This window comes from Lagopus leucura, unplaced genomic scaffold (genome assembly GCF_019238085.1).
Source record: "Lagopus leucura isolate 7727_CA_CO unplaced genomic scaffold, USGS_WTPT01 Super-Scaffold_806, whole genome shotgun sequence".
NCBI classification, from domain to species: Eukaryota; Metazoa; Chordata; class Aves; order Galliformes; family Phasianidae; genus Lagopus; species Lagopus leucura.
The window spans coordinates 3508348-3529751 of record NW_024962260.1 but is presented as its reverse complement, the minus strand read 5'-3'; the positions used below and the strand labels follow the sequence as shown (position 1 = coordinate 3529751).

Below are 21404 nucleotides of genomic sequence, written 5' to 3'. Positions count from 1 at the left end.
CAATCTAAATCTCCCCTCTTTTAGTCTGAAACCATTTCCCCTTGTCCTATAACAACAGACAGTGCTGAAGAGTCCATCCCTTTCTTATAACCCTACCCTGGCTGGTTCAGCTTCAGTCCACTGTTGAGGGCTTTCTGCAGCTTATAGCTTTGAGTTTCCCCCTGCCAGGCCAAGTGTGGGTGGGACAAGCTGAGCACAAGCACATGTGTGTCCTTTGTGAACAGCTTCTGGGCTGTGCTGTAAGCGGATTGCAGAGCGGTCTTGGCAAGAGATCAGGAGCCGTGGTTGCCTTTGTGCCAATGCCCATTTGTTTGCTTTTGGCTTTGGAAGAGGCAAGGTGAGGCATTACTTAGGAAGCAGTGCCTGAGCCCAGCTGGGCCCTCGCTGTGATGGCTTGCATGTCAGTGCTGACTTTGCGCTGCACCATCTGCAGCTGCACACCGTTCAGTCCCAGCAGCTCTGTGCTTGTGCTTGGCTGCTGCCAGGCGTGTCCTGAGACCGCAGTAAAGATGTGGGACCTTTTCCTGCATAAATAGGAGATAAGGTTTTTGAAATCAGGACAAGGTGACACGGTTTCAAACTGAAAGAGGGGAGATTTAGACTGGGTAGAAGAAAAAAGTTGTTTGCACTGAGGGCAGTGAGGCACTGCACAGTGAGGTGGTGGTGCCCCATCCCTGGGGACACCTGGTGCTCCGAGCACCGATGGAGCTGTGGACCGGCCCAGGTTGGGGCGCTTCCGGAAGCAGCTGCTTTCCTTGGAGGAGGAAATACAAACAAACAACAGACGGAGCCCCGCGCTCACAGCCCCATCCCAGGCCGCCCCGCCCCGCTGCCCGGTGACGTCTGCGTCAGCCAATCGGTGCCGAGCGGGGCAGAGGGCCGTTTAACCGGTGAGCGGCAACCGCCTCACCCAATCGGCTCGCGGAACGGCTCCCTGCTGGCCAATAGGAGAAGGGGGGCGGGGGCGAAGGGGGCGGGCGCGAGGAGGCCGGTAGGAAGTGCGGGGCCAGGCCCGGTGTCGGCGGGTTGTGGTGCGTGGTGTGCGGGGCTGTTTGGTCGTTAACTCTTGCCGGGCCGCTTCCCTCATCGCTTTTTCGCCTCCCTGCTCCGCTGCGGTGAGCAGGGCTCTCCTTGCCGTCCCCGGGAGGCGCAGACTGTTCCGGTCCGGAGCTGAAAGAAGGAGCCGCCGGCCGCCGCTGTGGCGCGGTGCCCCGGGACGGATCGCTGAGCGCAAAGTGTCGTGCCGGGCAGAGCTCCGGGGCGGCTGCTGGGAGCGCAGCCTTTGGGGGCGGCTCCCCAGCAAGCAGAAGTGAAACTGCCTGTGTTGTCACTTTCGATTCCCGAGCGGAGCGCGGCCATGGCTGCAGTCACGGAGGTGCAGACCCAGCTGTGTGGCAACTGGTAAGGGCCGAGACCTGGCGGCGGGATGGGGTGGGTGATAACATCGCCTTGGGGTGCTACGAAATGTTAGAAGCTATGAGTCAACGAACAACTCTCTCTAGAAACGGTTGGGTTTTTCTTCCCCTCCCCCTTTCCCCCTTCTCCAAGTATTAATGGGTTATAACGAAGTTTTCCCAACCATTACTTGAGTTCCTGAATTACCAGGCAGCTACCACAGCAGTCCAGTAAAAACAAAAGCTTGATTTGCAGTGAGGTAGACAAGGAGGATGTGATTCAAAGCTTTTCTTGACACATATTTTTAGGAGGCAGGGATGTAAAAATAGTCAGTATGTACATGTTGATGTGGCAGTTGTGTCTCTGATAAGCTAGCTCTCTTCAGGAGCTCCAGCATCGCTCATATGTCTACTGATAGTGATGTGGTTTTCAGAAGTTGCATATTAAATGTAAGCAGCTGAACACACATTTTTTTCTAAGAGAGACACTGAAATCTGAACTGTTTCTTTCAGTGTTAGTCTGGTTTGTTTGCCAGAAGTACATGCAGTTCACATGCTGCTGCTGGATCACACTGCTTGGCCAGGTGTTCACTTCTTGGTACCTGCAGTGTTTTTACTTTGTGGCAAGGAAGGACACAAAGCAATAGGCAGTGAAGGTAAAGATCCGGCATAACAGAGTTGGTTATTTGGTTTTTCCAAGCAGAGCAGTGCTGGACTGTGCTAGAGCCAAGTTGTTTTGGGGAGGAAATTTTTACTTTTTCAGATAAGTCTGTTGAAGTTGATGATAACTTGTGTATGCTGTTATATTTTTCTTTCACATGAAGAAATGGATCAACCTTGAACTTTCAGGCTGCCTTAAGATAAATTGTTAGCTCTGCAATATATATAGATTGCATTGTGACTACGTAGGAACGCTGGTTGGGCTTGTCTTTTCTTTGTCTCTTCTCCTTCCTTGGCTCTCTAAACAGGAAAATTGTAGAAAGCCTTCTTAGCAGTTTTTCTTTAAAAACGATTACTTAAAATTGTTGTCAGGTTGTTTTCTGAGAAGTGATCTCTGTGATTTTCTCATAGCAAAAAGGATATTCCTGCTGCTAACTTCACCATTCATGAAATCCACTGTAGCAGAAATCTTGAAGTCTGCCATTACTGCAATGAATCAGTCCCAAAGGCTGAGATGAAGAACCACGTTGATTCTGAACATGTGCAGGTGATGGCAACACTTCTCCCCTAAAGTTGCTGATTTCTGTGACATCTGATCTAATGAGGTCTGTTTATTGTAGGTTACCTGCAAGTGCAGTATGAAGGTTGAAAAAAGCCTCTTGGAGGATCACGAGGTTGGTGTACTTTATATTTACACACACTTGGGAGATTCTGCATGGTATTTCCAAGTGCTGTTCCTTGAGTCCTTCTGTCAGCCAAGACCTGGATTCCAGTCTGCATCCCTTTTATTTAATGCTTTCTAAATTCAGGTTCTCTGAAAGAAGTTGTGGGAAACTGCTTGCTCAAGCCCTCCTATCAAAGCATTATCTATGATAATTAGTAATTTGATTCTTGTTAGTGATCAAGATGAAAAATGGCAAAGGACCTCAGAAGTACAGGATACAATTATTAACTGAAAAAAATATATATCCGTTTATGTTACTCATTTTTGTATCTGCTGCTATTGTTATGAGTTTTAATAACTTGTGTCCAAACAGACATCTTTAAAAAAACCTTGTGAAATAAACTACCCTGGAGCACAGAGGGATTTTTTGGATTCCAGAATGCAGTTCTCTGCTGCCACAGCCAACCTTGTTATAAATTCCTTTATTTATTTTCCTTGGGGCTCAGTGAAAGACTCTGGAAGTGCCATGCAGATCTGCTTATTGATGAGGAAATAAAACAGTTTTTTCTTTGAAGATACACCCAGTCCAAAACACTGCAAGTAGTTTATGCTGGAAGTTTGTGAAGTACTTGTGTTTACAAAGTGGTGATGTGTTATTGCAGCATCTTCAATTATAACAAGTATTATATATATATTTAGCTTCAGTGTAGGGTGAAGAGCGAGTGGAAAATGTGCTGCAAGTCTGCTCCCTGGTATAGCACACACTAATATGTCTTTCAGCAGTGCCTAAATGTGGCTGTGAAGAATGCTTCTTAAAAACTAGCTTTAAGAAGCACTGTGTGAACCAGCTGTTAAAGCATTACAGATGTAAAAGGAATGTTTTGGACACTGGTAGTGCTTCAGCTGACAGCTTTCTGACTACACAGGTTACACAATGTATCGTTCTTATGTTTCTTGTACAGTATTTTATTTCAGGCTGCTCTTCAGTGTAGCTTTGTATCTCGCTAGAGAAACAATAGCAAGCTCAACTTAAGTGAAGTGAGAACCTCCATCTACCTTTGCCTCCGTCTTCCGTGTGTGAAGAATAATCCCTTCTTCTTTTTTTAGACACTGGCGTGCCCTTTGCGTCCTGCAGTCTGCCAGCACTGTGACATCCAGCTTACTTTCAATAAGCTTCAGGATCATGAAAGTTACTGTGGAGCTAGGACTGAGATGTGCAGTGGTTGTGGCCTTAACGTAATGGTAAAAGATCTAAAGGAGCATCCCCAAGTCTGTGGGAAAGAGGTGAAGCGAGTAAGCAAAACAGTGCCTTGCTTTGAGGGAGAGGGTGCAGGTCTGCATGCCCTGCGAGACATTAGAAACCAGCTAAGATCAGATAACCGTGCTGGGCCTTTGTGGAGGATGCCCAGGGCACTAGAAAGGCAGATCTATAGCGGCTGCGTAGGAGATGGAGCACTTAAGGACATGAGCAGAAGAAATGTTTCGAGAACACAAAGAAATCAAAATCAAGGTAAGGTAGAGATGAAAGTAATAACTCATTTTGAATCTAATGTGAGCCGAGTGATCCAACTAAAAGATTTATGTGGAACTGGCTAAGAAAAGCTTAGAGGCAATAAGTGTGGCACTATGTGGAACAGGGCTGCGAAAGTATGAACATAAATGGAGAACTGCTGAGGGAGCTGGTGTGACGAAAGCCCAGTACGTTGCCTGTGCTATCACCTCAACAAGTATCTACCTTAAAAAGGACACTGGAATTGTTTGCTCACTTCGAATTCTTTTGATTTTTATTTAGCAACTCCACTCTTCCTTTAAGTAGAAGGCTAGGTAAGATCTGTATGTGGTTCACATATGCAGTGCTGAGCATTTCTGCAGTAACAGCCTGTCTGGACATAGCTGAGACTATTATAAACGCCCTGCTTGCTCATAAGCCTCTAATCTCCCACCTCCATGTGCAGAGGGTCGTGTCACATTTAAGACATGCCCTTTCCATGAGCTCTGTGCTGAACGTGTGTCTGCTTTCTGTTGGGGGCCACTCGAAGGGTTTGACACTGCAAAGTACTACATTACAGTCTTTGCTATAAAAGACTGCCTGGCTTGCAGAAATAACTTCTGGGGTTAGTTAATGAAGCTAAATGCTTGGAGAACTGTAGCTTGTCCACTTGTACTGAATTCTAAAGAATGTTCATAATAAGATTTTCATACATGTGTAAGTTTTCTTTAAAGTTCTCATATAATTGAGAGGAATGACATGCTGGGGGTATTTGAAATATGCCAGCATGGGGAGGAGTTAGCCTTCCTCTAGACGTCATCAGTTCAATCTTGGGCCCTGTTTTGAAGCTGTGTTTGTTGTTGTTGCTGTTGTTGTTTGCTTGTTTTTATGTATAACTCTACTACCAGGAAATATTTCATCGTCGTCTTCTGTATGTGTATAATCCCCATTTGTCAATGTAGTATCATTAAAAGAAATTAGTTTTCCTACTCATATATTAAAGAGTCAAGGCTGAAAAGTTCCAGCCTTCAGGAAGGAGTAGATGACAGTATTAGAATTGAACCTTGTTCATAAGGTAGGATACAGAACTTCTTTACTTGATAATGCTTGTGTAAGAGGAACAACTTTTTATTTTCTTTTTCTCCTCTTTTTTGTTGTTACAAACAAAAATAGGATGAATGTTTTCCTTCTTCCCAATTTGATACAGGGAGTTTCCTAGGCTTTGAAATAATGAACTCCACGAGTGTCCACATGTGAAACCCTCTTGGTGAACTAGAATAATGTGCTTAAATAATTGTTGTAGGTTTAACATTACCTAAAATTTATATTCATCTTTTGAAGAGTATGGACTGGAGCAGCTGGAGAGAAATAAAAGCACTAACTCGCTTTATGAAGAGCAGAATGCCAATTTAGACCACATGTTGGCTCTTAGCCTTCAGAATGAGAATAATCCTCGCAATAATACTGCAGCAGAGATTCACAGGGACGCCTGGGAAAACCACTATGCCAAAGAGTTTGTGCCATCTTCCTTTCCCAATGAAACAGACAACTCAAATACCTTTCCTTATGACTCTTTAATGTCTTTGAACACTTCAAACCACATGAAATGTAAGTATAAGTGCTGGTTGTTGTTGTTTTTTTTTTAAGTTTGAGAGAGAAAGAGGATTCTTGGATTCAGAGTGTCAAAGGTCATCTAAGTAGATCAAAGTGAAGCTCTTTGAGACTCCCTCTAAATAGTTGTTAAATAATTAATAATAGCTTAGGCATGCCATTTCTTCCTTAAAATTTGTCTTCTGTTCCCTCAAAAAAACAGTAATACCACTTTGAACAGAAGTAAAGCAAGACGGCAGGGGAGAAAGGATTAAAAGGTGTAGTGGAGCTCTGACCTTGATATGTTCATCCAGAAAGTCTTTTCAACTCATAACTGTTTAGAACGACACGAGGATAAGTACTGATATTATTCCAGGGATGAAAAAATGCCTTCAGCTCTAAATGAAACACTGGTGTACCTTTAGAAACAAAAAACACTGTGCTCATCAGTGGTTTGGGATTCGTAACAACAAACTTCCTTGCTGCCTTCCCATCATGTTTATTCAATGTCTGCAAGAGACCTGAAGTGTCAATTTTCAATTTAACTTGAAAGGGAAAATGGTACGAAGGGATTTATCTGAGACTTTAATAGGCTTTTGTACCAAACCATTGACCCCAAAACATTGTTCTCTCTCTGGGTGATATGGATTTACTTGCAAAACTCAACAAGTGGGATTACAGTAACTATTACCTTAGCTTTTGCTCTGGGTGCTGTTCTGTGCTACAGAACAGGAATTGACTGCTTAGCAATTTTGAATCTAAGTTGATCCAAATGCAGCCAGGCTGTTTATGGTAGAGGATATAACCATTATTGCTTTGCAGGTGATGAGATCATGTTGCCGTGTGAGTTTTGTGAGGAGCTCTACCCTGCTGAAGATCTGATTCTTCATCAGGTTTAGTACCTCTTTGTATTGTATCTAGGAGCTTGCAGTTAAGACTTGTTTGTTACTGTGACCAAAGGTGCAGTGTTTGCTCAGTGATACAGTTAAAATCTAGTGATTTTATCTTTGCTCAGCATTAATTTTAAAACTGGTGTGCTAAATGAGATAGCTGACTTTTCTGTGTCACTTGCTTAACAGACAGGTTGTAACCCAGCAAGTGCCTTTGCCTCCTTCAGTAAAAGAAGTTCTCTGGATCCACAAAAACATGACAGTCTGCATGATGTTGGGTACAACAGCTGTAGGTCTGATTATTCATCCTGGTACCCAGCTGTCCAGGAAGAAGGAAACATTATCATTCCCTGTGAATTTTGTGGCATCCAACTGGAAGAGGAGATACTTTTTCATCATCAGGTAATAAACAGAGCTCAATCTGTGCTGTTACGTCTAGTTCAAGAAGTTTGCCAAGTTCTGTGTCCTGCTGGAGTGGAACCCCTGTAACTGTTCCCTCTATCAGACCTTCCTAAATAAACCCTATTGGTAACAGCTAAGCTGCTGTGGTATGCTGGGGCTCCTAGTGGGGAAAAAAAGAACAATTGCTTTAAAAGTTCTTCAGTGAAAACTAAAGAAAGGGCCATGAGATTACACAATATGAATGCTTGGTTTACATGTTGGAGTCACACTGAAACCAGGCTGTATGAATCACAGCTGAGGTGGGAGTGAAGCACAAAGCTGTAACCTGTGTAGGTAAGGGAAGAGGTAGGCAACTGCTGTCAGGGTGGTACTGGGAACCTGATCAGACTTACAGTGACAGTAGTTCAGGGCTGCTTGCCACATGCTTGACACTTGCTCTGTAGTGATCTCTATGTGTGAGGCAGAACAGTGTTGGTTGGTTGGCTGGCAGCAGTACCCCATGTGCAGGGTGGCTGTGTTCAGCAGCTCTGGCTGGTGATGGCAGTTCCATTTCTTTCCTTAGGGCCTGTGATAGCAAGTAACTATTCCTAGGTTGTGTGTGTAAGAGAAAGTGGGGGTCAGCAAGCCAGTATCTGCCTCTTCTAAAAAACAAATCCCTAATAACCTTAATCTTCTTGAAGGGCAATGCTCTGCAATGTTTTTACAAGAATAAATTTGAATGGCTGTCATTCAATACTCAAATCAATGGTTTGCTTTAGGACCAATGTGACTTGCGCCCAGCCACAGCCAACCCAGCAGACAACTTTCCATCACAGCAGCCACCATCTCCTCGAGACAACAGAGAGAGAAGAGAATCACCAGAGCTGGCTCGGAGGCGAATCAGGCATCAAGGTGTGGGCAAAATAGACTTGGTGTGTTGCTTTCCTTTTCACATTGTTTGTGTTCTGAGCTGAATAGATGTTCTTAGCCTTTTCTGTCTCCAAAACGTAAGCATTCTACCTTCTACCATTGTTCTAGTTCTGTGCAAGAAAGAGTAAATGTCTGAAATACAGTATCCTGAGAAATTTCTTTTTTGAAGTCCTATACTGCTTGAATGGAAGTTAGGTGTGGTTCTATCTGGATGGATGTTGCGTTTACTTTCCTATTAAGTTCCCCTTTGTTATTTTCCCTCAGGAGATGTTTCTCCTCGGTGCATAGAAGGCTTCAGGCAGCAGAGGCTCAGTTGTCCTGCTCGAGGAAACAGGGCACTGAGTAATGCAGCAAATGGCAGGAATGCACCACTGACCTCTTCTGGTACTGTGAGAACTGGTGATGTCCTGAACTCCAGAGGGAAGCCGAGGAAGGTGGCTGGTAGTGAGGGGAGGCTGAAGAACAGAGGTGCAGGTGAACCTGCTGGTGGGGCAACACCACGTGTGAGACCTACTCAGAACCTTCATTCAGAAACCTTCACATCCAGCTTGTCCAGAACTTCTCCAGTCCAACCAAGGTACTGCCTTGCTTGCTGAGGTGCGGCCTTTAGTGTCCAGTGGCTGCTCTAGGCCTGTCCTAAACAGTGAGGGAACTGTGCTGCTGCAAAGGCAGAAATCATAGTGCCTTCGTGACTCAAAACTTACTTTCTTTGCTGCTTAATCTACCTTGAATTATCACTAGGCTGAATCACACATGGTCTTTTTTTTTTGAATCTACTGTACATGTACATGTACTGAAATGCCTAAGGGCAATTGAGCAGAGGGGTTGGCTCTTCTGCTACAACAATAACTGCCTTCAGATTCAGAAGAATGCAGGGCTTCCTCCTAGAGCTTCTAAACTTCTTGTGTGGAGGGACTGCTTATTCAGCAGTGACAGGGCTGGAGTCAGTAGACTTGCTTCATCTGAAAGCATCCCTGCTTTTCTTCTACAGCATCAGAAGTGAAGGAGGAAGGAATCCGGGGATGTCAGATGTTCCAGTTGGCTTCAGGAACAGGAAGGTGAAGGTAAGGCAGCCAGAACCTGATAGGAGGTTGGTGCTTTGCTCTACGTTCTGCACTGCTTCAGAGTACAACAGATAGCTCTTCTGTCTTTCAGTGTATGAATGTTAGAAAGCGTTTAGGTGCTCCTGAATTGTTTGCTGCTTGCTTGGCTCATTCTGCTGAATGGGATTGCTTAGGAAGAGCAAATGTTTCCTAGCAGTTAGCCCTCCAGTCGGTGCCTAGGTGAGATGGATACATTTGCCTGGTTTTGTGATGACTGTTGCCAGGATGATGAGCTACTTGCAGTCCTTCCTGCTTCAGCAAGGTTTTTATCAATAGTTCTTTAGCTAATAACTTTTGAAAGCAGCTTTTTTTTTTTTTTTTAATCCCCCCTCCCTTTTAGGCAAAGCCCCAGGGTCCTGAGCCTGGCTATCCAGAGGAAGAGTGATCCACCACATATGAAAAACTTACCTAGCACTCTACGCGCTCCACTATGCACTCTAGTACTTATTTATCCGAACGCAAGTAATTGCTGTATTGCCATGTCATTGAAAACTTTATATGAATTTAAATTTTTATGGGCAGTTACCATTTTATATATGTATTTTTCAATTTGTGAGTGTATACTACAGGTTTCTACTTCTGTGATCAACACTAGCAACTTCCTAAAATATGTATTTGCTAATATGCTTCTCCTTAGGGAACCACATCATCCCTGTTTCCATACTAGCTTTTTGCAGCATCCACTGAAGAGAATTTCTTTTGCCATACTCATCTCTAGGCATGTTTCCTGCTTGCACAGTGCTAGTTATTCTGAAGGCAGCAGTGCTATGAAGAAAAGCAAAGCAAGCTCTCAGCCAGGATGAGGTGGGGGACAAGGGGGAAGCAGTATCTTGTCAGAGCCCTCTGTGCAATGCTCTGTGCTGGTGTATTGGGGAACACCTAGTGCTGTGAGGGGGGCTGGTCTGTGGGCACGTTGAATCTAACTGTTTGGAGTAGTGAGCAGCTAGAAGAGGGGGACAGGGTGCTACTGCTACCTTGCAGCTTCCTCTTGTACCGTAGCAGATCTGGATGGACCCCACAGCACAGAAGGCAGCTGCACATTCCAGTTTGTTACCTGAAGGGCTGAGGGCAGGGGGGATCATGACTTCTTTAGTGGATGAGCTCTAATCCCAGGATTGTGTGGTAAAATGCTTTTTAATGCTGTATTAGTCAATGCTTTTTAAAACTCCTTGTAATAAATTTACCTAATGTTATCCTGAAACACGGCGCAGTGAAAATCTTAATTTAAGTGGTATTACACCCTCACAGAGCATCTGCAAACCCTTCTGCAGTAAGTTTTATCACCACAGGCTTAACGATGCCCATTCATCAATTTATGTCCTATGAGTATTATCTGCAGGGCTTTGTCAACGTGCTTCAGGAGAGCTGCTAGCATCCCTTCTGTTTGGCACAGCGTAAGGGAGTTGGTGATGCACAGACTGCAGTAGGCAGGCCTTAGAAAATAGCTTTAGTCTGAAGCCCACAGTCATTAACTGTGCACAGCAGTTGGTATTAGCAGCAGTAATTAGGTGCTGTTGTAGGGCAGGGCAGCAGTAGCATGCAAGAGAGAGGACTAAAGGTGGCTGAAGTGGTCTCAGTTCTAAAACAAAGACATGTTATGAACACTTCCAACACCTGTAAGCATTTATTTATACAGAAGAAAGGTATTAAAAACAGGTGGTAACCAACCTTGCACTGGCATTTCTGCTGAAAACTGCTAAGATAAAGGAAGCTAAGCTGGCTCTTCTGTTATGTGAGAAAGGTTATAGGGTGCCTTGGTTCAAACAGCAGGAAGAAAGGAAAAAAACTATGGAGCTGACACCATGTACAGCACTATTTCTCATGCTTAAAAAATAATGCAAACTATCTCAACTAAGAGAACTATTAGCAATCATTTTACTTTACCTTTTGTACAAAATACTTACATTTCTGGTGAAAGTAAATACAAATTACAGTGAATTAACCTATAAAAGTGGACTTCAAAGCAGAAAGCCTACAACTTCATTTCTAGTAGTTCTAATCCTCATCATGAAGGCAGCATCGTCATTGGAGGATTACTTTAATTTCCAGCCCCAAATAAGGACACAATACAGCTAGAGGGATGTTAAGAATCTCCTTTATGCAAGTGTACACTGTATGGCCAAGAGCACTTAACAGGTTAATGCTGTGTACGGTACCAAGATGGACACACACCAAGCTAGAACTAATACCCAGCTTCAGAGTTTTTCCATTGTTTAGTATAACTTTACATTCTGAGTATATATAAAAAAATCACAAACCAATCTTTGTTTTGACAAACAAGCCTATTACAGACAATCTCAAGTTCATTTAAAGCACAAGAAAGTAATGATGATTAGAAAAGCTTTAATTAAAAGGCCATTTGTGCTACGGTTAAACCACTGCAGCACTTCCCTCCTAGTAACTTAAAAACAAAGGACTTGTCCTCTTGAAGGGTTTACACCATTCTTCAGGAAAAAAACAGAGTCAGGGAAGGTTATTTATTCATGTGACAATTTTCCTGTATAAGAAGCTTCATTTACACAGCAAGGTGTAAACAGCATTGATTAAGTTTGTTATTTGTATTCATAAATAATTGTAATAAATACGTATCAAGTAACTTTACAGCAGACTTTTCAGGGCCAAGATGCAGATATGTTCCTTTCAAATGTGCTCTTTGGAAGGAGAAGACAGACAATAGCAGCAGTTATCTTACAGCTGTAATCAGAGCCTTGGGAACCATTGGCATACCGAGTTCTCAAACACCTGCACGTGAGGTATTTGCAAGTCCACTTGAAGTACTGAGGGCCTGAAATGGGAGATTCAAAACCAACACAGAAATTGCAATTCAATCATCAGAAAGAAACTCCAAACATCTCATTGTCAGCAACAACAGTTCTGTCATGAAAGTCAGATGATGCTCTTCACAATTCATTGTGGCACCTGCCTGAGAATGCACATCTGAAATGGGAGCAAAATAGCTCCAGCCATTTGTTCTGCTCAGTTTTCCCCTTGATCACCGTAAGCTCAGTGTGTTTGTGTTTATTCTGAATAATTTCTCAGCTACATGTATGCTTCTACCAGGAAATGGGCAAGATTCAGGAGTAAATATTCTTACATGTATCTGTTCCTTTGAAAAGGGACATACGCCACAGAAGGGAACACAGCTTTCCTAACCACAGGAGTTGGAGACTCTGTATGCCATCAACTATCCTACAACTGTTGCACACACATTTTTCCATTCGCTCACAGAAGAACAAGAATGTACACACTTGTTTAGGCTTTTTCTCTCTTACTCGCACATTATCTTCCCAGTACCACACACTCATCATTCCCAATATTCACAGTAATGTACAATAAATACAGCTTTTTCAATTCCCATTACCACTGACAAGTCAAATTAGTGTATGCTGTCTTCTAAAGAGACAAATAATACCCACCTTGAAGCACAGTTACACACACACCATCATCGACCTCTCATGTGGTTGATGTGCACCAAGCACATCGGAAGAAAAATAACTTGTAGCTCAGTACTGGCACTTAACTTACATATAGCACCGAGCCGAGTAGCACAGCAGTAATTTCAGTATGTTCTCTTCAGTTCCTCAGCACGCAGGTAATTCTCACTTGGGTCTGGCTCGACGTGATTAACAAAGCAATGCCTTAATTTTAAATGCACCCATTAAGTGCAACGCTGTTTTTACATGAGCAAAGGTAGATGTGCACGTTGATGAGCTGTTTTGGAACCACTGCAGAACACATCTTGTGACACACCGAAGCTTCGAGAACCGTTCTCTCTCCGTAACCTACCAAGATCTGTGATTATACAATAGAAGCTCTACCTTCCAAACAAGCAACTTTGTGCCTTGCCCCTCACCTTGTACTCCTTTCAAGTGTCACGTTTCTAGGATAACTTGCTCTCAGAGACCAATCACTTTTGAATACAAATGAGTTATGAGTTTCACTCAGTGCTCATCAGGCCACCCTGCAGTACTGTGCCCAGCTCTGGTCTCCACAAGTCACAACAGATGAGGACGGACTGAAAGGGTGCAAAGTTGGTCCACAAAGACCATCAGAGGGCTGAAGATCCTGCCTTAGAGGAGAGCCCAAAGGAGTCAGGTCTTCTCACCCCAGAGGAGACTCAGGCAAGACCTCTCCACTATGCCAGTACTGAAAGGGTGGCTGTAGAGAGGTGGAGCCACATGGAGAGGGCTGGGACAACAGGTACAAGCTGCACTGTGAGAGGTTTCATCTTGATACGAGAAAAGAATATTTTACAGTGAGAACAATCACTCACTGGTACAACTTCCCCCAAGGCACAGCAGCATCCTCAGCAGTGGATGGCCAGGGCACAGGACATCTCAGCCAGGCTCCCCGTCCCCGCAGCAGGGCAGGAGGTTCCTCCAACCTGGGCTGCTCCGAGTCTGACTGTGATTCTCCGATTATTCTGAAAGCTTGTTTGGAAAGAGGATAAAGTCACAGATTGTAAGCTCATATCTTAAGCCATACAGAGAGAAGCCATTTTGTTTCTGCTAATATTTTAATTACAATGAAGAAATTATTTGTTACTAAGCAAAGCAGACATTCAAGAACATCTAGGGCAAGAACGCCGCTGAGTTATGTTCCTTTTCGTGGTTCTTTCACTTATAAACTTTCCTAATCAGAAGAGTCAAGCTGAAACCCCACGTGAATTGTGGCAGCTACCTGTGTGCTTGCTTAAAGTTAAAAAGTTACAAGAAAATGGTGGAAATGTAAACATGCATTTTGGCAGCGTGTTTTCTGCTCTAAAACCCAAGAAGTGCCAGAAGCCCTGCGTGTCCTGCAGCTGGGAGAGAGGCAGCGCTGTGCCCAGCTCTGGCTGGCAGCCAGCAGCAGTCTGCTCCCACACCAGATTCCTTCACTGTATTCAGAAATGGTTCACAGGAGAGAGATCTATGAGCCTTTACCTCGGAATTCTCTCAGCCTCAGAACATCCTCACTCAGTTGTGTTTGCGTGAGTAATAGCATTCTGAATTAGAAAATTAGAAATGTACATGTTTCAAGGTTTTCAAAATTAAATTATACACAAACTGGTCTTTACTAAACTATCCTACAAATATTCCACAAACAAGGAAGCAAAATAACCAGTCCACCACAAAATCTACAAATACAAAATGTAAGTCTTCCAGTAATTATCGTAACGGGAACGAAAGTTCACAAAATAAATTAACCTCCAGCCATCACACAGTGTTACAGGAGGTGTCTTTATGCGAATGGAAGGGTTTCCAACATTAGCAGTCATGAAACAATCCAGGGCCACCTCGAGGCATCCCCCGTCCTGCTCAGCCACTGAGGGGATCCTCCCGGTAGTGGATGGCGTATCGGAGCTTCTCCAGCATGATGTCCAGGGATGAGTACTGAGGAAGTTTGATCATGAACATGCACGTTTCCACACGGATGTACCGAGAGTCCGGAGAACCTGAGGGGAAAGAAGTGCCAGGAGTCTGAATGCACCTGCTGCTTTTTGCCTTGTTCCCCAAAAGCATCCCTCCCTCTGCTTGATACTAACAAATATCAAAAGAAAAAGATTCTCCTTAACGGATCCTCTGGAAGCTGAAGGAGTGCTGTACCTCCACACGGTTCTGAGGCTGATTTTCTGACGGTTCTGTCACTTTAAAGGCATTCAGGACAAATACCTGCCTTCTAGAGACTAAAGATGTGTGAAGCAGTTCAAATTTTCATTATAACTTTTGCAGAATTAAGTGTTTTAAAAGCAGGTTATCTTTTCTTACAGCCACAGTTAAATGCCTCTTGCAGCAATTATTTGCACTTTAGATGGCTCTTTAATTAAAAAAGGCTGAGAACTACGATCGTGATGTAAGCAGAACTGTAAGCAGAACAGAGCTGTAAGAGACAGCAGACAAACCCACCTGCAGCCCCGTCGGGGGGGGCTATTTTCATGGGGTAAGGCGGGACGTGGGCGGTATCGGGACCCCCGTCCTTGCAAGGACACGTGAAGGGGATTCGCTCCTGGTTGCAGGCGAACTTGATGAACTTGCAGAGCTCCTCCTGGGTGAACATCTCCAGCGCGCTCCAGAAAAACTCAATGTGCTGATCAGTTTCCATCAGTCCCACCTGGTACATAGTGTGTGCCTAGCGGAGACAAAGCACCACGGCCATTGCTGCTGTCTTCTCCCTCAATAAATCTTCCCCACCTACACTAAGACAACACAAGGTGATGCTATCTACGCCTCCCACCCCAGGGTCTTCAGCCTTTTCAAAATCATTACAAATTCCAACCATGGCAGACCATTAATATAAGCAATTTCCTATCTTTTCAACCCCTCAGCTTTTCTAACAGGCTTATCCTAGTCTGGTGGTGTACGTCACTCCTGTTTCACAAGCAGGACTGGTGCAGTTCGTTGCTGCTGCTGTGTGAGAATAGCAAACACTGCTAATACTCTTGGTTGAGAATATGTCACACTGCACACAAATTTTAGATTTTATAGAGAGTTTTTCACACCTTGAGAAACTCCAGGTTGATGTATGGAAGCCCACATGTCCTCAGCTCCATCTCAAGAGGGGAGAGCGTGGTCAGGAGCTGCAGGGGAATGATGGACCCAAGCCCAGCACGCACTGCAGTCATGCACTCCGGAGTCTGCAGCTCACACATTCTCAAGTTCCTGATTGCAGCAGCATACACATCCTTGTTCTCCCATCTGAAAGGGCAAATTCAAGAGAAGAGTGCTTAAGAAACCCTGTTGTACAACCCTCAAACTGTACATACGTACAGGATGTTTTAAGGACATTGTTTTTGAATAATTGAGTCTCATCATTAATCTATTTGTGTTCTGATGCTTCCCAAGTTGCGTCTCTTCCTCTCTCGTGCTCATGTCACCCACTTCTCACAAGCCTTATATCTGGGTGTTCACTTAAGCCAGCAAGCAGTTCATAAGCACTGCTCCTCAGCCATTTATTTCTTATGGTACAAAAAGCAACGAACAGTGCCAGAGGCTCCAAGTTTCTTTCAACCAATGTGAAGTTCCCACACTGTTCCAGCCTTCAGCTGATTAACAAAAGCTTCCTGGGAGTGCTTGGCTTTTGGAAAATCATTCCTGAGATGCTTCCTCCACATGTAACCCACAACAGCCTGTCAAGAAAGCTGGTACTCACCCCACTGGGACATGCCTGCCCCTGGGACAAAGCTCCACCTCTTCCCCTGTCATGGTCAGGTAGGTGAATTTACAGCATGGCTTATTAGGACAGTCAGGGCTCTCTGTTGCTAGATGCTGAGAAGCAATTTCTGCACACAGAGCTTCCAGTTCAGTTTCATCATTTATCTGTCACAAAGCACAGATAGAGTACAGATATAGTGACCAACATGTCAGAGTATCTTATCCTTGCAACTCACTTCATCTTCAGTTTTGTACACCACAAAGCACACTGATATATTGGCTGGAGACACCACGGACACCAGCAGGCAGAGATTGCTTTGGTTCATAATCATTTAGTTTGGCACCGCGGAGTTTCAGCCAGCACTTTACAAACTCTTACACTGTGCCTGGCAGCACACGAGATCCAGCAGCTCTTGCAGTCATCAGGATGTAGCACCCTGCACCTATAAGCTGAGGTACTTCATGATCCTGCCCAACTGACAAACACCTACTAGCAACCGAGTCAACCACCACCAGTCAGAAAGTGTCCCTGCTATCAGAGCAACGTACTTGTGGAGGAAACTGTGGGGAAAAAAAAAAAGTAGTACGAGAAAAAAATGCTTACATTTTCAAACTTTTTAATGTAGTTGTAGGTGAGGATATCAGCTTCCTGGAGATCAACATCGGGATCCAGCGGCTCTCCGACCAGAGTCTTCCAGAATGAGGGCAGGAGGTCGAGTGGCAGGGGAACATCTGCTCGAATTGCAATACCTAGAAGCTGCCCAAAGAAATGGAAGAGCTGCTCCTCTGCGTAGGTTATGGGGCTAGGTGTCAAAATGTACTTCCCCTTCAGAGAAACAGAACAAACAAACCAGTATTTAGTAACAGATTTATACAGAGTGGGTCCACAAATTAACACCAATCTGAAAACACCTATCTGAACAAGATGAATATCACTGAAGTGGCTACAAAATGTTTTGCTCAAGCACAGCATAGAGGCAGTTTATTATTATTATATATTTTATTTTATATATTTATTATTAAATTAATATATTTATTATGCAGTGACATTCCTATAACTTAAAGATCAAAAGCAGCAACATAAATTTGGCTTCCTTTTACAAGCTCGGTTAATCAGCATTCACGCAACTTTTCAGTATCTGTGTTGGCAGTTTGACAGTGAGTCTCTTAGCTGTGGGAAGCATTTGAAGTACAGCCTGGATACATAAAGCCAATTGGATTCTGTATTGCTAACCAAATTTGTTCTACTCCTGTTCAAATGCATGCAACTTCATTTCTTGCACAGGCATATCCCACCTTATTCTTGTTAACTGCAGAGCTTGGACACAACAGGAGAAGGGAGAGTGAGGAGCTCTGCAGCTCCTTACAAACTTGCCAGAGGAAGTGACGGAAAGATCCACCTGCAGGAGAGAGGGACAAAAAAAACCACCACAAAGGGCCTTATTATTATTGCTATTTAATCCAGAATTTGCTGCTCTGCTTGAAATCACGTTTCAAGCCTTATGTGCTTAACCTCCACAGCTGCACAGACGCATGACCTAACAGTGGTGGTAGATGCCAGCCCTGGCACTCATGCTCACGTCCACAAATTAATAGCGTACTCATACGCAAAGATAGTCACTGAATTGCCTCCTACTGAATTCCTAACTGCTGCTCTGTCTTCCAGCACCCTGCACAGAACTAGCACAGACATTTGCTACACACACCAGTTGGTCTGCAAATGGAATTCCTAACACGATTAGAAGATGACCAACAGGGCCTTATGCTGCATGCAGTGCAGCTCCACACCTATAAGCAGTGAGGCAACGTACAGAAGTCCTTAAAGACACTGAGCTGTGGCAACAACATCTCTTTAGAGATACTGTCAATAACAACAAAGGACCTCAACCAGAAAAGCAGGCCTCAGGCAGCCCTCTGTTCAGAAACAGGTACAACTCCCAAGAATCTTCCTTTACGCAGCCTGACAGATGACACCAGCTGGCAATATGAAAAGCACATTTTGGGCTTTTCTCCTCTAATGCCACATCCCCCATGAATTTCCAAAAGGGAGATATTAAAATCAGCACATGGGGCCTGAATTAACCCAGATAGCAGTGATCAGTTTTCTCTGACAACTGGGTAGTATTTGCCTCGATATCCTATGAACTATTCAACACATGTGCAAAGCAAGATTTTTGTGACTCTTTGAATAATTCAAGCCTATTCCTGGACTACACACAACTCATGTGGCATCCATGGAGCCAACACCCCAAAAAGAAGTCAATATGCAAACAGGTCCACGTAAAGGAGAATTTACAAAGAAACCCCACTGATTTAAATAGCATAAACAGAAGAGAAGGCAAAATAATCTTACTTAATGCCGTAAGATTAATGTTTAACACTTTTTGATGAAGAGTAGTACCACTATGCCTCAAGGAGTCTGTCTCCCTTCCAACTAAGTGAAGCAGGGCAGTAAAATGTCTATTCCTTTTTAGATTCGTTCCTTTAACTAGTCACATGAGAATTGTTAAGATGATGACAAGAAATGCTGTTCATCTCCTTGCCAGTATCAGCAGGATGCAGTTTTAATACCACTTACTGCAAAATCAAGGACAGGTTTTAAAGCAGCAAAACCTCCTGCAGTTTCCTATCACAGTCACCACCTGTTCAGCTCAGGACAAGTTGAAGTTCATACATATCTGTCAGCACAGACTGAGTTTATAATGGCTAAACATCAACCAACTTGAAGAAAATGGGAAACGTGGGAAGAACATTGCATAAAAACATTTCCTATCTCTAGTCAGCAAAATTGCATGCCCAGATGCTTCCTGCTCTATTAGCTAAAAGATGACTGGCTTGCTTAACTCCTGGATGCTTTTTCCCCCCCTCCCACGTGCATGAAAACAAACACGACAAGTAAATGCTACTCTCTAAAGTTAACACAAGCCACAACCTGGTAGAAACTCAGATTCCACCTAGAGTAAGTTCTTACAACTGCACCCGATGTGACCTGCACTGGTAAGCCCATTCCCAACTCACTTGTTCCATGGACCTCCTCCCCTGTGAAGCGGATGTTGAACGCATACGTAGGATCCCCGCCACTGGCGAGTTTGACGCAGAGCTGTGAGGATGGCACACAGGCCAGCTGCCTTGCTGCCTGGCAGAAGTAGGAGTTCTCTGAAGAACGGATCTCCCCTATTTAAAAACAAACAGAAGAAAAACATAATCCCCATATGCAGAGTATTTTGCATTAATAAGCATCTGAGCTTCAGTAAGACAGGTCTGACGCCTTACAACGGATTACAATGAATTTTGAAGAGGATAAACGTTTTCCTTACCTCCAACTATTTCCAAGGGATCCAAGGTGATTTCTGGGGCTGCGTGATCAGCAGTTCTTTGCACAGTGGCATTCAGCACTCTGTTCATCACGGTTATTTTTGTGTCATAGAAGATTAAACCTAAATAAAGAAACAAGTTTTGGTGCAGTTAATCTGCCCTTCCTACTTGCTGAAAATCTTTGATGCACAGTGCTCAAGCATCTTCTTTAGGTAGCTAAGAGATGGATGGCTAACCCACATCTTCAATTATTAAGGATTTGCTGCTGATACATGCTAGAAGAAGAGCACTGGATTAGGACATGGCTGACTGCAATTATAACGTGGTATAAATAGATCCTAGCAACTCCACCAGTAACCACATAAATCAGGAACACTTTGCCTAATTACTTTCAGAAACCAGGTGTTTTTACAGTAATGCTAGAGGAAAGATAACTCCCCTTCAGGCAACACTCATGCTCCCTGAGAAGCTGACCTTTGGCCTCCTGCAGCAGAGCAGCAATGCTGTTACTGTACATCTCAGTCTGCCGCAGCTCCACCAGCGGTAAGAAGAACGTCTCCAGCGTCGTATTGAGAGACTGAAGCAGTGCAAACCGCAGGCGTAGACTTTCAACAGGAACGTCTGAGGAAGAAAAAGTTCAGCCAGAGCTGAAGATACTGTCCACCTGCTGTGAAGGCCATCCTCCCAGTGGAGCCAGCCCAGGAGCCACAGGAGCTCTTATTTATACAGACTTTCAAGACCCACCATGAGAGCAGATAACGGTAGCACAGCAGTGAACCATGACACCCCTTCCTGGATGCTTCATCTCTGGTAACCGAGTCCCCTGTCTTTCACCATTAGTGAACTTGCATTCATCTGGACATGTTCCCAAAAGGAACTCAGTGCTTTGAACAGGATTTAGGTGAGTGAAGTCTCCCAGGGTAAGGAATTGAAATTCAACCTTTCTTTTTTTACCTCCTTCAAGCTAAACTCACCAGATAAGTTCCCATTCCAGCCTGACCTAGAAGGTACACTTGGAGAGCACACAAAGCTTGCAATGCATTTCTGACAGTGCTGCCAAAGGTACTGTGGTGCCAGAGAACATCCAAGGCTCTCCTTGGAGGACCTGGACTCAGTGCTCCCCCAGCCCACAGAGGCTCCAGTCAGTATCTCCAAAGGAACATCCCAGCTGCTGCATGACAGCCAGATCTGCTGCCAAGAAAAGCTTCAGTGCAAACATAAAATGCAGGACAGTATGGTAGAGAGCACAAGAAGAGATAGGAAACCCAGAGAGCTTAGTGATTTCAGTGCTACCCTTTAAATCCTTCTCCTTACTTTCCCCGAGCTGAAGCAGAAAAGAGGAAGCTGCACTGAAGTTCTGCCACAGACAATATCAGTGCTGACTGTAGGGAACAGCGCCCTGAATAAATGGAGCTATCTAATTAAAGTCCTCCAATAAGCATCAGTGCAAAGAGGGTATCCCTGTGTGCAGTCACTTCAAGCTCAGTAAACAGACCTGAGAAAACCAATTTTGTGTGAAACCAGGGAGCCCGGATACCCCTGAGAACCTCCCTCCAGAAGATTCAGCAGTTGCAGCAGGTGCCTTTTCTGACATAACACAAACAGACCAAAAAAACCAAGAACACCACAAAGCATATTCAACTCTGAACACTACAAAGCATACGTACTCAACAGACAGGAGATTCTAGGATCTGCTGTATCAGCTGGATCCAAATATACTTCATGTGGATGGAGTCGTGCTGGTGTGATGGCGAGGTGACGACAAAGCCTGTTGATGTACTGAACAAGAGCCACGTCCATTTCCAGTGTCCATTTTCGAGATGCTTTCTGTGCATGTCTTGCATCAATGCAGGCACAT

The 21404-nt window shown here is 44.2% G+C and overlaps 2 protein-coding genes across 7 annotated transcripts in view; one reads left to right on the top strand and one right to left on the bottom strand.

The window, feature by feature from the left end:
- The first annotated feature begins 991 nt into the window (after nucleotides 1-991).
- Nucleotides 992-10302, top strand: TRAFD1 (TRAF-type zinc finger domain containing 1). Of its 2 annotated transcripts, none has more exons than XM_042865926.1 (11): nucleotides 992-1401; nucleotides 2466-2601; nucleotides 2675-2728; nucleotides 3826-4228; nucleotides 5549-5815; nucleotides 6620-6690; nucleotides 6877-7089; nucleotides 7848-7980; nucleotides 8263-8575; nucleotides 8990-9062; nucleotides 9442-10302. In XM_042865926.1, exons 1-11 carry the CDS (start codon nucleotides 1358-1360, stop codon nucleotides 9484-9486), a joined length of 1752 nt encoding a protein of 583 aa, XP_042721860.1. In that variant the 5' UTR covers nucleotides 992-1357; the 3' UTR covers nucleotides 9487-10302. The 2 variants fall into 2 exon arrangements, with proteins under 2 accessions (XP_042721860.1, XP_042721861.1); XM_042865927.1 differs by lacking the exon at nucleotides 992-1401 and adding an exon at nucleotides 1972-2050.
- Nucleotides 10303-11179: 877 nt separating this feature from the next.
- HECTD4 (HECT domain E3 ubiquitin protein ligase 4) overlaps nucleotides 11180-21404 on the bottom strand; it is a 66468-nt gene continuing 56243 nt past the window's right edge. For 4 of the 5 annotated variants that reach the window (XM_042865921.1, XM_042865922.1, XM_042865924.1 and 1 more), the window contains exons 67-76: nucleotides 21214-21404; nucleotides 20021-20167; nucleotides 19549-19668; nucleotides 19250-19405; nucleotides 17528-17631; nucleotides 16836-17057; nucleotides 16230-16396; nucleotides 15580-15775; nucleotides 14987-15209; nucleotides 11180-14535 (exon numbers count right to left, since the gene is read on the bottom strand). In XM_042865921.1, coding sequence (XP_042721855.1) covers nucleotides 14399-14535; nucleotides 14987-15209; nucleotides 15580-15775; nucleotides 16230-16396; nucleotides 16836-17057; nucleotides 17528-17631; nucleotides 19250-19405; nucleotides 19549-19668; nucleotides 20021-20167; nucleotides 21214-21404 — 1663 coding nt within the window. In that variant the 3' untranslated portion in view covers nucleotides 11180-14398. Of the gene's footprint in view, nucleotides 14536-14625; nucleotides 14767-14986; nucleotides 15210-15579; nucleotides 15776-16229; nucleotides 16397-16835; nucleotides 17058-17527; nucleotides 17632-19249; nucleotides 19406-19548; nucleotides 19669-20020; nucleotides 20168-21213 lie in introns of all 5 variants that reach the window. The other variant, XM_042865925.1, reaches the window with a different exon arrangement.

Bases quoted from the DNA above. Each gene is read 5' to 3' on its own strand.
- TRAFD1 (XM_042865926.1), top strand. From the start codon at position 1,358: ATGGCTGCAGTCACGGAGGTGCAGACCCAGCTGTGTGGCAACTG. The intron at 4,229-5,548 runs GTAAGGTAGAGA...CATCTTTTGAAG, and splicing joins ACAAAGAAATCAAAATCAAG to AGTATGGACTGGAGCAGCTG. The intron at 5,816-6,619 runs GTAAGTATAAGT...ATTGCTTTGCAG, and splicing joins CACTTCAAACCACATGAAAT to GTGATGAGATCATGTTGCCG.